This window comes from Oryzias latipes, chromosome 15, assembly GCF_002234675.1.
Source record: "Oryzias latipes chromosome 15, ASM223467v1".
NCBI lineage: Eukaryota > Metazoa > Chordata > Actinopteri > Beloniformes > Adrianichthyidae > Oryzias > Oryzias latipes.
Window position 1 is genome coordinate 18,334,306 of NC_019873.2, and position 17,444 is coordinate 18,351,749.

The 17,444-nt window shown below is 40.0% G+C and overlaps 1 protein-coding gene across 1 annotated transcript in view; it reads left to right on the forward strand.

The window, feature by feature from the left end:
* Nucleotides 1-17,444, forward strand: part of bicc1 (BicC family RNA binding protein 1) — a 66,639-nt gene that overhangs the window by 37,082 nt on the left and 12,113 nt on the right. Inside the window, exons 4-10 of the mRNA XM_011484364.2 lie at nucleotides 647-726; nucleotides 1,284-1,442; nucleotides 2,041-2,094; nucleotides 8,063-8,245; nucleotides 10,193-10,444; nucleotides 11,811-11,942; nucleotides 13,974-14,178. Coding sequence (XP_011482666.1) covers nucleotides 647-726; nucleotides 1,284-1,442; nucleotides 2,041-2,094; nucleotides 8,063-8,245; nucleotides 10,193-10,444; nucleotides 11,811-11,942; nucleotides 13,974-14,178 — 1,065 coding nt within the window. The remainder of the gene's footprint in view (nucleotides 1-646; nucleotides 727-1,283; nucleotides 1,443-2,040; nucleotides 2,095-8,062; nucleotides 8,246-10,192; nucleotides 10,445-11,810; nucleotides 11,943-13,973; nucleotides 14,179-17,444) is intronic.

Sequence of the window (17,444 nt, forward strand, 5' to 3'; positions counted from 1 at the left end):
ACTATTACTGTAATACTTAAAGATCTACAGCATTTGCACCTTAAAGTCCAGCAGCTGCTTCAGATTACTGAAGTCTTTTTTAATCATTAGCTGCTTACAACAGCTGGTGTTTGGTTTTACCTTTAAACCCATTGAAGTCGATGTTTTTTTGGGGGGGGGGAAATTAAATCAGTCAGATGTTCAGTTGAAAAAAGATAAACAGCTTGCGCCACTCATCCATTACAGAACGGGGGGAAAAATCCCAACTTGTAGTGGACTGTGATGGAAAAATCACATTACCGTTTGGACAGAAATGTTAAGGAAATATTTCTTAGTATATTTTTTCCACGCTTGCACAGTGTGTCTGAATACTGTCAGAGGACTACATCCAGGTGACTTTGTAATATTCACAAGTTGTCGCAACCACTAAAAGCGACACATTGAATGCACCAAGGTATCAACGTTTTCTTTGAGGGAGCCATTTGGTTTGGCTCTACACAGAAAAATCATTTGCTTGCTGGTTGCTTACCAACTTCAATACAATTCTAGAAAAAATCATGATGGTTATGCTTTTAAATGATTGATTAAAATGTTTTAACTTTAAAGTTCTTCAACATTGAGTTGTATTGATTTTTTTTTTATAACAATGTCTTTTTTCTTTTTGCAGATCCACATATCAAGGTGTGCGGGAAAAGAGAGAATGTGAGAGAAGCAAAAGACAGAATTATGTCTGTCCTTGACACAAAGGTACAATTAACACCTAATTAATTAATAGAAAAAAATCTACATGTCTGTTTTTTTTAATATTTACTTAGAGAAAAACCTTTTCTAATTAGTCATGTAACAGATTTCACACAGCAGCATAGAACACTTTTGTCTTCATCTTCTGAGGTACTTGCATCCTAAGCGTCTCTTGAAATTATGTGTGTGTTCAGGCTTCATTGCCATGGCAACACAGAAAAAACCCATACCTAGACAGTTGCAATGTAGCACCCCCTGGGGGCAGTAGCCATCCATGCAACCAAACTACCACACATGGAGGAGTTATGCACCGTTGGTTTTGTTTGTGTAGTTAGGCTCATCTGGTTTGGCAGACTTACAGCTCTCTGTATTTTGAAAGTCTGTATTATTATTTTGTGGTTACAGTAAAAGAAAATGGGTAATAGAGTTATCGTGGGGCAAAATTGTAATTTGATTGAAAAAAATACTGAAATACTTTAATTTTTAACTTTTTTCTTTCTATCAGCAGCCTATCTACGATTTATTTCCCGGTTAATACTTTCTCCTTCTTTTTTTCTTTTTAGAGCAACAGGGTGACTTTGAAGATGGACGTTTCCCATACAGAGCACTCCCATGTGATTGGCAAAGGTGGCAACAACATTAAGAGGGTGATGGAAGAGACGGGGTGCCACATCCATTTCCCAGACTCCAACAGGAACAACCAGGCAGAAAAAAGCAACCAGGTTGTTCATTTCTCTTTACAAATATTTTTTGTTTCTGAATCTCTGTAGAAATTTTCCTTCGTTTTGATTGTTAGATCGGCCTGTGCAGCCGTCCGATTCATGCCGTCCCATGGTCTCAGACTGGAAAGGTTGCAGAAAGTTGATTGAGTTGGCCGTTTTTGTTGGCCAGTACAGAGGAAGGCCCTGTTTTGCCTCAACTCTGTAGAAAAGCTGTTAGACTTTCTTTACGTTCATTAAAATATTGTGGAAAGAGTTCAAGGGGGGGGCATGCAGAGGTTTACATGTCAGCCGCTTCGTAAGGCACATCTGCTTTAAAGTACGGCCAAGTTCATTTTTATCCTTATCTCATTGTTAAGCAAAATGTTGTTTGACTCATCTGCAGCATAAAACTTCTTAATCCCCTGCACTTCATGAATTATTCAAGAGCAAAAGCGCTTTCGACCCGAACACCTTTTTGTCACAGCAATGTCTCCTCACGGTTTTCATCTTTTTTTTTCCTCTACTTTTGTGCAAATTTGCACAAGATTTCTAAGCAGTTGTTCATCTTGAACCAAGCCAAAACTAGCAAATTTATTTTCCATACATTTATTGTTAACAGGTGTCCATCGCAGGACAGCCAGGAGGGGTGGAGGCGGCTCGTGTAAAAATAAGGGTGAGTGGGAATTCTGCCAGTTTTTGCTTGAAAAGGAAACTCCACCCAGACTGTTGAGTAGATGACCTTCATTCCTTTTTAGACTTGTAAGTTTGTACTTTTGAACCTAAAGAAACACGGCACTGGCTTATTTCTTCTGACCAAAAAAACACACACACAAAAATACGTGTGTGACAACGTCAATTTTTGAGGTTACACACATTTTATTTCTCAATTTTATTTGGATTGCAGGTATTTATCCCTTTTATTTAACAGATTTATTTAACGCTTTTTTTTACAAACATTTTTAAACAATTCTTTTTTTTCCTGCTAACTTTAATTGCTGGTGAGCCAAGAATCATAACTTTTTTTTATCTTAATCCCTAAAAAGTAGCTCTAAATTTATAACTTGTGATGTGGTTAAAATGATATATTTAGACCGTAATAAGCCTATAGAACAGCAAAACCCTTGCATTTTAATCATCTGGGCTTTAGCGTGTGAGATCAATTTCTCAGCTAAGTCCTAGCTATCTCTTCAGCTGTTTAGCTGTTTTCAGCTGTGATTGGCCTGTATTCAGACACACTGTGCAAGCGTGAAAAAAATAGACTAAGAAACATTTCCTCAACATTTCTGTCCAAATTCTTACATTTTTTAGACAGTTGAACATTTTGAATGCCTGAAATGTATCACTTTTATTCATTCTAAGCAGTTATGAGCAATCCCTGACTTTGTGTCGGCACCTGCAATTCTAAGAGCAAAGTTACAGCAGTTATCCGTAATCTTCTGTAATTATGTGGCTTCTTTGGGTTCAGTTAAGTTGGTGTAATCCTCGGTTTCACACTACATCAGGGGTTTTTTGTGAATAGAAAGCAGCTCCTTGGGTTAATACTGTATGTGCAAACCTTAAAATGACTCAAACAAATTAAATCAAATCAGAAACATGCATGCTGTGTTTTTTTTCTATTGTGTAGATTTATAGGGAACTCTCAAAAATTAGATGGCTGTGAACAGATACCACCAAATAAATAACTGCCAGTTTGTTAGGAGAATCAGAAATTGCCAGGTTGTCGTAGAACAAAATTAATGCATCTCTCTAAGACTCCAACTACATTTAAATGCTGTGAAAAAGTTCATGAAGTAATCAAGACTAGCATTACAGTTCAAGTTTTAAAGATGACCAATGTTTTCTGCATGTATTTACATGCGAGCAAGCACAAAAACTGATGGAAATTCATGTTGGCCACACGTAATACATGCGGTGCCCTAATTATGTGCGAATGGTCGCTTCATTTAGAGATTCTTGTTTTGTCTGTTATGCTTGTCTTGTCCAGTTTCTCATTGGTTGGTCTAATCAACAGTTACATTGTGTGGATCCAGAAACATTCAAACCAAGCAGGGCATTTAGTTGCAAAGGTCACTTTTCGTAATTCACTACATTGTCATGGATTCACATCCTGCCTAGGACCGTCTAAAGTCTGCCAGAGACCATCTGGAAGATCCACAGGAGGATTAAGAGAATGTCATGTGATCAGATGAGACCAAAATGGAACTATTTGGTATAAAAAGCACTGTGTTTGCAGGGGAAATATTGCAGAGTTCAATCTTGAGAACACCATACTCTCTTTAAAGCACGGGGGTCGAAACTGTTTTTTTTTTCTGTAATGGTGACAGGGCAACTGATCCATGCAATGGAAAGAATGAATGGGGCCACATATATTTGTGTTTTTGGAGAAAAATAAATTGTTTAATCAGTGAGAGCATTGTGGATAAAATATGGCAAGATTTTCGTGCATAACAATGATCCCAATCACACCATCCCAGCAACCTCACACTATCCCAAATATAACTCAAACTCAAACTCAAACTTTATTTATTTATATAGCGCCTTTCATTTTGGTTAAAAACACAAAGCGCTTAACATAAAAACAGATAAAACAGTCATAAAAAATGAAAGTTGTTCAAAACAGAAAACAAAGGACAATCCCACAAAGAAGGTACCCCTCCCTCACCACCCCCCGCCCCCATCCCCACCCACCCAGTTACCCCAGTAGAACAGTGAACAGAAACAAATAACTGCAGTTGAAGAAAGTCTGGCTTGGTACTGATGTGAGGAAACGATATCATGGGGATCCATTCATTCCAAGGCCCAGCCGGACCACAGGGGCCATTACCACAGCGCCCGCCCAACACAGGGCAGCCCAGGGCCCCATCCATGGCTATTAGACCACAGAGTGGGACCCCAGCCCGCCCAACCAGAACGGGCACCACAGCAACGGCACGCCCTACAGGTCAAGCTGGTGGTGCCCAAGAACGATGGATCCCCCAGAGGAAACACTGGAGTAAAAAACATCAGAATAAAAAATAAAAATGATCATAAAATAACAACAATAAAAATAGAAAAAGATAAAAAATAAAATAAGATATAAGAATGTTAGTAATTAAAAAATAAAAAACGTCAGTGATTAAAACATAGCCTAAGTATCATTGGTAAAATAACAATAAAAAGAATTGCATATTAGAAACAAAGATAATAATAGTCTTTACAAGAAAATAAATAAATAGATAAATAAATATGTAAATAAATACCTCAATTAATAAATAGATGAATAATAAAAGACATAAGGAATGATCAAAGTCATATAAAAGCCAGACTAAAAAGGTGGGTCTTGAGCCCCTTCTTAAAAACCTCTACAGTCTCTGCGGCCCTGAGGTTCTCCGGCAGGCTGTTCCACAGGCGAGGACCATAATGGCAGAATGAAGCCTCACCATGTGTCTTGGTCCTTACCTTTGGGACAACTAAGAGGCCAGTGCCAGAGGACCTCAGGGTCCGCGAGGGTTCGTATTTTAAAATAATATCATTTAAATAAGAGGGCCCAAGACCATAAAAACATTTATAAACCATTAAAAGAACTTTAAAATCAATCCTGAAACGCACAGGGAGCCAATGCAGCGATTTTAACCCAGGAGCATACATAAAAACATTTTAAGGTGGGCACCCAAAAGTCCATGTTGCCTCTTGAGAAGATCTGCATGGAAGAATGGGCCATAATAGCATTAAACCTGCTGAACCTGTACAAAATGTTTGACATCTGTTATTCCCAACCAGATAACATTAAAAAGTACTGAGGGAGCCTTTGTTATTGGCCAAATACATTTTTTATATTCTCTCATCTTTTTAAGTGGGATGACTTGCAGAATCAGTGACAAATCATTTTCCCTTCTCTATGTGCATAATACCCTGTATTTTTATTCCTAGGTTTATTCCTACGACTACTATATTTTAAAGATTGTAGACACTTGTTGCAGTGGAGGAATTTACACATGCTCACAGCTGCAAAGCAACAGTTTAGCCAAGCACATGCTGCCCACCTGGTATGAAGCAGACCTCACAGTGAAAGGTGATTTATCTTGAACAACATGTCGTTTTATTGAAGGTGAATTATGTCTTAATTTTAAAGACCCACTCCAATGAAAATCTGGTTTTTAACATGTTCTTTGGGTATTTTCCTCATGATGGAGGAAATAGCTCAAGAAAATCAAGATAAAATTTTTGTTTCTCTGTATTTCTTGAGTCAAATTCAAATCGTGGCGCAAATGAGAAGATGTTGTTTGAAAAGCCTGTAGGAGTGACGCAGATGATGCAGTGGGCACGCCACAGGCTCCCTGCTCTGCTCCACTTGCAGACAAACAGATCAGTCCACGTATTTGCTTTCCTCGTCCGAGCTGGCATCTGGCCAAAAACTGAATGGTTGGAGAGCTCCAATATCGGTTGCCATTTTTGTTTTGCATGGAAATGTTAGCTTAGGGTTGTGAGAGGCTGTAAGATAGTGGGAGAGAGTGTAAACAAAGGCATGATGGAAGTCAGGCCAGGCCAGGCTGCCCACAACTCAGAGGTCAACTAGGAACTACTGCTGCTCTGCAGAAAGTGTCCTGAAAAACAACAGATTTTTTTTTAATTTTGGCTAAAAACTGCATAATTATCCTTAAAAGAAGCTTTTGAAATAAATTAAATGACGACTTTAACAAGAAAAAAGGAGGCACAGTTAATTTTTATTTAAATATTTTAGCATGTAATTATTGTTCTTCATTCTTTTGACACCTTATATTACACTCCTTTATTCTACATAAAGTCGCCAACATAAAAAAAACTCCCATCTAGTGGGTTCACACTCGTATTCATAGAAAGTAAATGAAAGTCAAATCAACTGATCTAAACCTTTACGTCATGATCATTGACTAATATTTTTGTTTTTTCAAATAGTATAAGACAAAATTATTATTATTGTAATTATTAAAACGAACCTTAGCTTTTAAGCTAGTTTACAACAAAGAAAATCTTTTAAAAATATATTGATTTAAATATATAAAATCAAGCCTTGCATTTTTTAGACTTTGTGGGGTCTTCTTGTCCTTATGTTGATATGTCTTTACATTTAAAGTGAATTATGTTTAGCATAAAAAAGAAATAAAGTCAAATTACTGCTTCCCAAATGTTATATTATATTCATATTCATATGTCCAACTTTTTCCCCCTCATTTGTACTCTCTAAAAAACAACTTTCTTAAATAACATCTCCTTAATACTGTGTTTGTTATTTAGAACATTTTGACATTAGGATTTATAGGCACAGAAGTGATAAAAGTAACTTACATATGACCAGAAATAAAGTCCCAGTTGGGTTAGTAATGCAGGTATTGATCTGTTCATGCTCAGACATCATGTCAGTGGCCTTACAAGTTCTACTGTAACTTCAAACCTGTTGGGGTGGGCATATGTTTTAGTCTCTAGCAAGCCCTGTGCTCAGATGATGGATTCTTTGGGGATTTCTCCAAATATTCAGAGGTGGAGCCGCCAGGCAGGCAATGAAAGGTCTGCCTAGTTACTTTACCTCAAAGAAATGTTCATCTTTCTTCATCTCTCACTGTTTTGTTAGGAAAACTGGAGCCTTTAAACACTTTTTTGATTAAATACATGTGAAACTACTATTTGCCAGGAAGTTTAAAAAAAAAAACTGAAGTCAGCTCTGCCATAAAAATCAGTCTATTCTTCATTCAGCACCCAGCTCTTGCCCTCTCTTACATTTTCCTCTGTGCTGACCTAAATTTGCCAATCCCTCGGAGAACAAGTACAGAAACGTGATATAAATGTAAGGCCAAGCGCATATGGGACTGATCACGGATGCATTTCTTTGGTCAGAGCAATTCATGCTGCTTGCCCTTCAGTGGCAGCCAAAATTATAGTGGCGTCCCGCCCGAGAGTCCGTGTTTAGATAGAGCTGCGTCTGAGCGTTTTCATTTATTAGTGTGTGTGTGGACATACCCATTTCGCTTTTGTGTGTGTGGATATCTGCCTGCGTGTTTTTCCTGCTCGCACGCACAACCATGAGCACGCATGAGTTGAGGCCTTCCTGTCCGCATCTGTTATGTTTTGAATGGAAGCTTTGATTCAGAAATAAAAACCGATGCCTGATGGTTGTTATTGAGCGGCTCAGAATGAATTTGTGCAAATCACCAGGCCAAAAAAAAAAAACAGAAATATTTCAGCACCGAAGCCACAATGCTAAGTGGATACTGTCCACTAAAGCAGTCCACTAAACGGTTCCACTAAAGTTCACAGTAGCATATTTCATGTTAGAAAAATGTTCTCTCATTGTTGTACATTGAATTTATTTAGGCTGACAGAATTGCATGGCACCTTTTTTTTTTCTCCAAAAAAAGCTGTTTTGTCAAGCTGTCAGCTTTAGTGTGTCTACATCTCTGAGGAAATCACTGTTTAATGTTTTAATTTAAGTCCAAATAATTCTCAACATATCTGTATAAGAGCAAAGGTAAACATATATCGTGTTCCTTATCGCAGCCAAAGGAGTAAAGTAAGGTAATCAACTGTCCTTAAGTGCAGTTTTTTTATATGCCCTCTTTTTTTTTAGTTTCTCCTTATTTTCTTTATAAACTCTTTCATGCTGCTTATCCCATGTTTCCATATTGCAGGAACTGCTGCCTCTTGTGCTGTCCTTTGAGCTTCCAGCCATCATGCAGGCCGACCCCAGCTCCCCCACGGTGCAGCACATCTCTCAGACCTACAACCTCACCGTTTCCTTCAAACCCCCAACACGTCTCTACAGGGCCACCGGTGTAGTTCGGGGCTCCCAGAACAACACCAATGCTGTCAAGGTGAGCAGACTCCTCATTTAAACATATTGTCTAAAAATTGTCTGGCATTTTTATTCTACATTCAAACAAAAATACAAGTATACACCTTGTGCGTCAGAAGATTCAAACCCCTATTGTAACAGTAAAATCTGTCCAACACAACAGACCTTCAGCTCTTACCTGTTTGCTCAGCTGTTGGACTGGACAAGTTAAAAAAACAAACAAAAAAAAGTAAACTTTAGCAACCCAATGTTCCTCTCAATCCATTTGGAACCATTAAGTATGCTTTATTTTTTAGAAATGATTTGCTTTGATCAGTTGCTTCCATCAGTTGCCCATTAAAGCTGCAAAGCTTTACTGTAGGACAAGGGTCTCAAACTTGTGGCCTGCTGGTCAATTACAGCCTACAGGCTGATTCCCAGTTCACACCAAAGCAGCAGCATTGTGAAACTGCATCGTTGTATCATACATGATAGAATTTTTTCTGTGTTTATCAGTGTAACATTTCAGAGTGTTAGTGCCAAACACAATTCTTGATGTTGAGCGACTCTCACAACAATTCAGTGTTCTATCTTGAAGCACAACTACACTGCACTGCATCCAGAGAAAGACAGGAAACAGACTCCAATTGTCAAATTAAATTTCTCCCACCATGTCAAAAAAAAGATATCTGTGAATCAGAAGCTACACCAGCTTCATGCATTCCATCCATTCCATGCTTTCAACAACAGGCCATGCTGTGCCTTTTTTGCGCTCGCCATCCCAGACCTTTTCACTTATAATTTGCAACCGTGCTTCAAATCAAACTCATTGACCTGCAGTGCAGATCTGACCTCAAAGTCAAAGTCAGGGAGGTGAGTGGAAAATAGACATGCTTGAGCAATTTTTGAGAGAATTGCATCACAGCTCACCTGAATTTTCCCAAATGTTCAAGCAAACCAATTGTCTTTTGGAAACACGAATTTGTGGGAAAAGTTATTCTCCACCTTGAACTTTTTTGGTTGTTTTATTTGTTTATGCGAGCTAAGACCTTTATTGATTATAAAAAGTAAACTAAAAGCTTATTTGCAGAAGTCCTGGCATTCAGCAGCAGAAAAACTTGTGGTAGAGAGTGTCCGCCGTTGACTGGAAGCTCGTGAGTTCAAATCCAGACGGAGTCATGCTAAACATGGGGAGAAAAATGGGACCCAATCCCTCCCTGCTTGACACTCAGCGTTAAAGGGTTGGATTGGGGAGTTAAACCACCAAATGGTTCCCGAGTGCGGCTGTGTTTGCAGCTCCACTGCTCCCAACGGGGATGGGTCAAATGCGGAGAATAAATGTCACACACCAAGGTGTGTGACAGATAGTGGGACTTTAACTTTTAACTTTAACTTTAAAAAGCTGTTTTAGATGAAAAAGATTACTCAAGTTTTTTTCTTTAATATTGTGTGTGTGTATATATATATATATGTACATATATCTATTATATATATAGATATATGTATATATATATTTTTTTCTTTTTCTTATATACTTAACATTGATATCAGTGCTGCTAAGCAAACTTCCATAAATTTAATACAATTTCCAAGAAATAAAATGTTTTTTCTTTTATTTATTTTTACCTTTGAGGTCCTCAGATGCACATAGTTGTATTTTTTGACATTGGAGTTGATTTTTTTCTTTTTATACTGATTTTTTTAAATTTTATTTTATCTATATGATATAAGAAATGACAAAACAAAAAAGGGGGTGGGTTTAGGATTATTTTTTACCAACCTCATTTACTTTTTGTTTTACGACATAATTAAGGATAAGAGTTGATATAAGAGAGTCAGCTAAATTTAAAGGATAGGTTGGGATTTTGTCCCTGTTTTGATGATTTGACATGAAATTACCTAAATTGATGAATTTAAATATTTGTATTTTTCTTTCAGTAGTTCATTAAAATGCTGTAATTTTCCAACTCTTTTTTTTTTAACCCAGAGAGGCACAGCTCTGCTGCTGGAGCACCTTGCTGGCAGTCTGGCGAGCACCATCTCAGTCACCACCCACCTGGACATCGCACCACAGCACCACCTTTTCATGAAGGGGCGCAATGGCAGCAACATCAAGCACATCACTCAGCGAACAGGAGCCCAGATTCACTTCCCCGACCCCAACGCCCCCCAGAAGAAGTCCACTGTCTACATTCAGGGCACCATTGAATCTGTTTGCCTGGCACGGCAGTACCTCATGGTGGGTTTTGTGTATCGATTTCTGTCAATTCGGATGTGTAATTTTAAGATGACCTTTGTTTTTCTAGCATTGGTGAAATATATTCCTTTGCATGTGCACATTCTGTGTGACTACAATGGATGCCACTGTTTCATTAACATCGTTATGTCAAGTGTGTGTATGTTTGGGTTTTTATAGACATGGAGGGATTTGCTTCGAAAAACCAAGATTGCCTTTGTGGTTTTAGATAGTTTGGATGCTTTGCTCAAACTGCTGAAATATCCGCATCACACCAATGATAATCTGTTTATCGCTCAAGGCTAGCTTGTGTGATTTATGGCCTCTGCATACCTGCATGGACTCACATTTACATTATTTTGGCTTGAGGTCTAGCTTTTTTTTTCTTTTCGAAGAGCTGATGAAAAGGGTTTGGCCAGGACTTTGCATAAATAGATTGCATTGAACAGTCAAGAAAAAAGCATTTCTGTTTTGGACGAAAGTTAACACCTCGTGTTTAATTTATTTTAGTAAAAAAAAAAAAAAAAAAGGTTCAATGGTCATTCTTGTCTTTCCCACAACCGCTGAAGCTGCCCTTCCCTAAATTACATAGGAATATAACCAATGCTCTGATTTTAAAATGCGCATAAGTAATGGATGTTTAATCACTGTTGGTTTTAAGCTTCTGTATGAGAATTCACAGCCGTAAACAACTTTTACTTTTTGTGCCTCGAATGAGGCAGTAATTCTCAGAGTTGCTCGCCTTTGTCTGCGGTCTCCAAGCTGTGCCTACATGCATTTAGCGAATGCCGAATTGGCTTCACTGACCAAATATGATGTTCCCTTAGGCTGGACACACAAGAACGTGCACCTTTTACCCTCATTTTGTAAGATAATTGCACCTCTTGATTCTGAAGAGTGTTCTATGTGTTCTAAAGTGGCAGAAAAGGCAAAAATTACGTGAAAAAAGTGGATTGACAGAAGAGGCAAAAGAGACAGCAGCATAAAAAGCCACTGTGTGATTTAGCCTCCTTTATACAGACCTCTGATTACAACTCCAATTTCAAACCCTGTCAGAGTCATTCCTGCTAAGTACACCCACTCACAAAAGCAGTGCAGTCCAGGTCTCAAAATATAGATGTCTACGAGGCTTGTGGTGGTGATCCAGCAAATCAGAAAGCTCTTGGTGGAAGTTCCCAAGAAGTTTTTGTGGATTAAATATAGTCGTAAATTTTCCTTTTTTATTGCAACAGCTAACACATTTGTCTGTAAATGTGTAGTATAAAAGACAACTTTCTTTTCACGTGGGTTTGGAAGGTGTTGGTCTATAGGTGGCATAAGAAAACGCATGCTTTGCTGCAGATGTGTTTTAATTGTGTGTGCTCCACAGGGCTGCTTGCCTCTAGTGTTAATGTTTGACATCAAAGAGGACGTCGAGGTGGAGCCTCAGTGTATTACGGCATTGATGGAGCAGCTGGATGTCTTTATCAGTATTAAACCAAAGCCAAAGCAGCCCAGCAAGGTAAGAAATCAGACTACCTGTAATCCCTTTAGCACAGAAAGCTGCAGGGAATGGTGACAGCTCACTTGAATAAAACAAATGTTAACTGAATCATTCCTGGCATCATGGCAGCACTGTAGAAGGACATGTTAAGTGCTGCTGTTGAAAGGACTACAGTAGAAGTCTGATTAATAATCCATCTAAGACTGTGCTTTATAATCATTTTACCCATGCATTAAGTTTTGTTAAACTTTCTGTCTTGTGCATTTTGCTGGCCCTTGCAGAGAAGAAAAATCAATTTGAGGTGGCAGTATGAAAACATGGTTTAGGTGTCCCACTCAATTAACTTGTATTGATCTCTCTAGGGGTTTTGAGCACAAACAACTGAATTATTATAGAACAAAGGGATTTTCCCTCTGCTAGGTAGTAATCCTAATATGGTGTTTACTATGTCTGGGAATGTATCAGACTTTAGGTATGTACATCATAGTACAAAAGGAAGGATCCACAGTTTTTTGTCTAACATATTACATTTATGGGGAAATAACCATTATATCATTATTTTCAAAAGGCTAAAAGGTTTTGGTTTAGCCTGTTCTCCTCGTAGGTCGTTGAGAGCAAAGAAAATGAACCATTCAGTAACTTTTATAACAACTGAACAACAATTGGACACTGGAGAGCTACTGGTACTACACTGATGTCCTTTTTTTTAGCAGAAAATCAAATAGATTTTCCTTAAGTAATTCTTGTTTTTTTAAGGTTAGTTTTTATTGTAAGTTTCTTATTCTAAGAAAAATATGAAAATATAATGTTGTTGTTGTTTTTTAAAATAAAACTAATTCTGTATATTGGAAGTTAATCGGCCCTTTTCTCAAAGTTTGCAAACCATAAACAAGTACTTCAAATTTGAAGTAACCAGCACAAACTTAGAATCATAGGAGAAAAAAAACTAGTTTGAGAAAAAGGATTGTAAGTCCTGATTTTAAACTGTGTAGAACAAAAGTTTCTAAATGACTGTCCATCTTCTAAAACATGAATAATTTTATAGAAATATTATTTTATTCATTATATACATGTATATTTATTAATAATCAATATAAATACTTGTAATTATTTGCCAAATTTTGATTTTATACAGTCTTTTAAAACATTTGGCCACTTTGATGTATTCCGAACATGCCTCTACTGTTACTCACAGACCTCCTCTCAGCAACAGTTAATATTCCTGCTCATATTTCAACACTTAACCAAGGCCTCACCAACACACTAGGGCCCTCCGGCCTGTTTTTAAGCCAGGCTGGTTGAGCTGCAGAGGTGCCAGAGTAAGCACTGACAAAGCCTCCATCCATTTAAAAAACCTTTATTTAAACATTTTAAAGAGGTGACAGCGGTCATGCAAAGGGCCGTCCAACAGCACGGTCTCGCCTGTGTGCAGCCGGCACTTTGGCAGCCTCATGAAGAAGGAAGTGTGTGAGTGTGTTTGGGTCGGAAAGATGGAATGTGTCTGGAAATCATTTCTCAAAAGTCACAGAAAACTCAGCAAGTCGGTACATGATTTGTGCTTGTTCATTACTCTTGGAAATTTGTGTAGTGCAGAAGATCGCCGGATGTGGAAAAATACCAAAATTATTTCTTTTAAGTGATTAAAATCGTGTCCTATTTATTATAAATCTGATGTGTCGTGGTGTAGCAGAAAATGTGCTTTTTCTCTAAAATTATCCTCACTTCTATGAGAAAGTGTGATGTGAACGGAATGTTTAGTAAGAGATGAAGAAATCCTTTTTATCAAACCATTGCTCCCATATCTCCTTGTCTCTCCCACACTAGCTCAATGTTTATCCTTCTAATCTGTCCTTAATTCTCTTCTTCCTTCCTCCCGTCTATGTTCATCTCCCCCTCACTCCCTGTGTCTGATGCCAACATTCCCTACTTCGTGTATCTGTCTATAATCTTCTGATTTTTTTTTCTCTCTCTTTGCCTCTTTTTTTAGCTTTCCCATCACCTTTATTTGCCTCTGTTTTTAATCGCCCCCTATTCTTCGATGTCTTGCAGTCAGTGATAGTAAAGAGCGTGGAAAGGAATGCGGTCAACATGTACGAAGCTCGAAAATTCCTCTTAGGTCTGGAGAGCAACGGTGTGTCGTCTTCTTCTGCCCCTGGAGCGCTGACCCCCCCCACTAATGGTCTGTCCCCGTCACTTATCTGCCCCGTCGGCCTGGACATCCTGACCTCAGCTGGACTGGGGCTGACCAATCTGGGTAATGACAGTGTTGTTGTTGTTTTTTAAGACTCCCTTAGAGCTGTTCATTCTTTATTAGTTTTTTTTTCATGACAAATAGAGAGACTTCCTTATTTCTTCCTTGTGCTGCTTCAGATTATTTATTTATTTATTTATTTATTCATCTATCTATTTATTTATGCCAACAACTGATATCTGTCCATCAATACACTGTGGGTTAGGAGGAGTGATGAAGCAGACAGGGAGCAGTATGGCAGTGTGCACATGGGGGTGGAGATACATGCATGCTGCCGAAGTGAACCATGTGTTCATAAGGGGAACCAGATCCTCCCCAGCCTGACCAGCCAGAGCAGGAGAGGGGGGGAGAGACGCCAGGAGCGCCCCAGGCGACGGGACCCACGCAGCCCGGGGGGGCGCCGAGAGGCATAGGTGAACCTGGCGTCTGGGCCTCCAGGCCACAGGACAGGCGTGCTTAGCCGTACCAGGCAGAAGCCATGGGGGCCACCACGCGCCAGACACTGAGACACGGGCCAAGGACGAAGCCAGGGCCCTGACAACCCCTGAGCCGCCCACCACCCAGCCGGAGCCTCGTCTCCGCAAGACAGCCCTGGCACCCAACCCAAGCAACCCAGAGATCACCGCGCAACCACAGCTCCACCCCCCTCCACTACTCTACCCTTTACCACCCTCTTCACCCGCCTTATTATCCGACCCCTCCTCCCATACCCCCCCCTTAATGCCCTCCCCACTCTGCGAGGGGGAGGGAGAGCCCCAGAGGATCCCAGTGAGCCAGCCCCCAGGTCTGCCCCACCCATGCACTCTCGCAGACATGCTCACAATCTTCTGGATGCCCCCCACCCCCCGTCGCCACGCATTAACCTCTTCCGGCCAATCGACCCCCCCCAGCGCCGCACGCCCGACCACCACTGCAGCCGACAGGATACCCACAAGCGGACCAGGCGGGTGAAGACCGGCCGCCCCTCCCCGACCCCACCGATGTTTGGTGGTGTGGGTGAACTGTGTCTGTGCTTCAGATGATCCTAATATCTGCAGAAATCACAGCCTGTGTCCCATAATTCAGTAGCTTCTGTCCCTTCACTGTAGGAGCAATATGCAGATCTGATCTCACTGTAAAGATTGTACATTCTTGATCAGATGGTACATTTTACCCCTTGATGCTTACATTTATTTCCAGGTTTGAAATGCAAAAAAGTAAGTTTTTGCTTTCATGTAGATGTTAAAATAAATTTGGAACAGAAGTGGTTTAAAACATGTTTGCATCAATAGACGTCAAAGGGTTAATCATGACTTCATGTAATTATAAACTGATAAGAAATTCTGCACCAACAGGAAGACACAGTATTCAGTTCATTCAGCATCATATTCTCGTTATATATGTGTGTATGTATGTAAAACACGCCCCTCTCACCCTCCGCGGGTGGTTTCTCCTCCAAGCTCGGGTCCTCTACCAGAGGCCTGGGAGCTTGAGGGTCCTGCTCAGTATCTCAGCTGTTCCTAGCACTGCGCTCTTCTGGACTGAGAGGTCTGAGGTTTTTCCAGATATCTGTTGTAGCCACTCCTCCAGCTTGGGGGTTACTGCCCCGAGTGCTCCAATTACCACAGGCACCACTGTCACCTTCACCTTCCAGGATTTCTCCAGTTCATCGCAAAGTTCCTTCTTCCTAAAGTTCCCCTCTCTTGGCACTGCCACATCCACCACAACGGCTTTCCTCTGTTCTTTATCCACCACTACAATGTCTGGTTGGTTTGCCATTACCATCCTATCAGTCTGGATCTGGAAATCCCACAGGATCTTAGCCCTCTCATTCTCTACCACCTTCGGAGGTGTTTCCCATTTTGACCTTGGGGTTTCCAGTTCATATTCTGCACACATGTTCCTGTATATTATTCCAGCCACTTGATTGTGGCGCTCCATGTATGCTTTCCTTGCCAGCATCTTAATTTTCACACTGGATCGCAGCCCTGTAACCAATAAGGAACTCGGATTTGAGACTGACGTGAATGTAGCGTTCTTTTCAAAAACACAGAAGTGTAAACCGTTGTGAGCATGATCACGAATGAGAAATTCTAAATTGCGGTTTGTGCCCGGCCTGATTAATATGACGGCAAGACGGACATTTATAGGAACAGAGCTGTGAAAACAAAAAGCCTGGAGCAAGATTTGCGGGATTTGTAAGGCTTTGACATTTTGCTGCCTCTAACTATTGTTTGTGGCGGACGAGCATTGGTAAACAGTAAAAACACAAAAGAAGAAAAATCCCTATCCCTGTTTCTTGCGTGTCTGGCGCTGGTCCAGTGAGAACATCACCAGATGTATGCATGTATCATGAAACCATGTATAGCGCGGTTTGTATGGATCTTTAATTACATGCAGCCGTAAAGGGGTTCACCAGTACAGGTGCTGCAGGTTTTTTGGGTTGCAGGTGTCGTCTCTGTCTCCCTCATCCAAGCTGATGATGAGCTCTAAACTGTACGACTGGATAGCTCCAGTACTATTCGCCATTTTTGTTAGCTTGAGGTTGTGAGGGGCTGTAAGCTAGTGGTACAGCATGCAGACATATGAATGACAGTCTTACTCCGCACCAACAGTCTCGCCCAGGTAAATTTCTGATGAACTCTTTCTCCTGTGCAGAAATGTTTAATCGTAATTAAAAGACCAGTGGGAGCACTGAAAAAAATTCAAAAGATGATTGGAGTGAGACTTTAAGAATTCGCTATGACATGTCGCCTGCAGCATGCCTACAGAAAAAGATGTACATGAAACCTTTCGCTTTACCGACTCACCAAGCGGTGCCGATATGTTCTGCAGGCCAGCTGTGTGCCCTGTAAAAATATTCCCCTTTTTTACACACAAAAGCCCATATCCACCCCTAAGGGCAGTTGTGACTAATGCCTCAGATCTCTACTACTTGGCTGTGGAAAACTGGCAAATAGATTAAGGTCTTTACAGAGAGGTTGAGCACCAGTTTTGCACAGTTCATGTGGTCAGTCATTTTCACAGCATATGCAGGAATTGAGCATTTTGCTTTTTTTCCTTAAATATCTTGCATATTTGGTTCCTTTTTCCAACAAATGACACTGTATAATTGGTCTCAGAAAATGTTAATATGGAGTTGAATTGTTTTTTTTTTTTTGTTCTGTTTCATTTAAACCCAGGGGCCCATGGATGAAGTTGTGGATGGCCACATCCTGGCCCTTAGTAATTGCTACATGCCTCTTTTCCTCAGATTACATACCAGACTGCCAGAAGAATCCCTGGCCTTA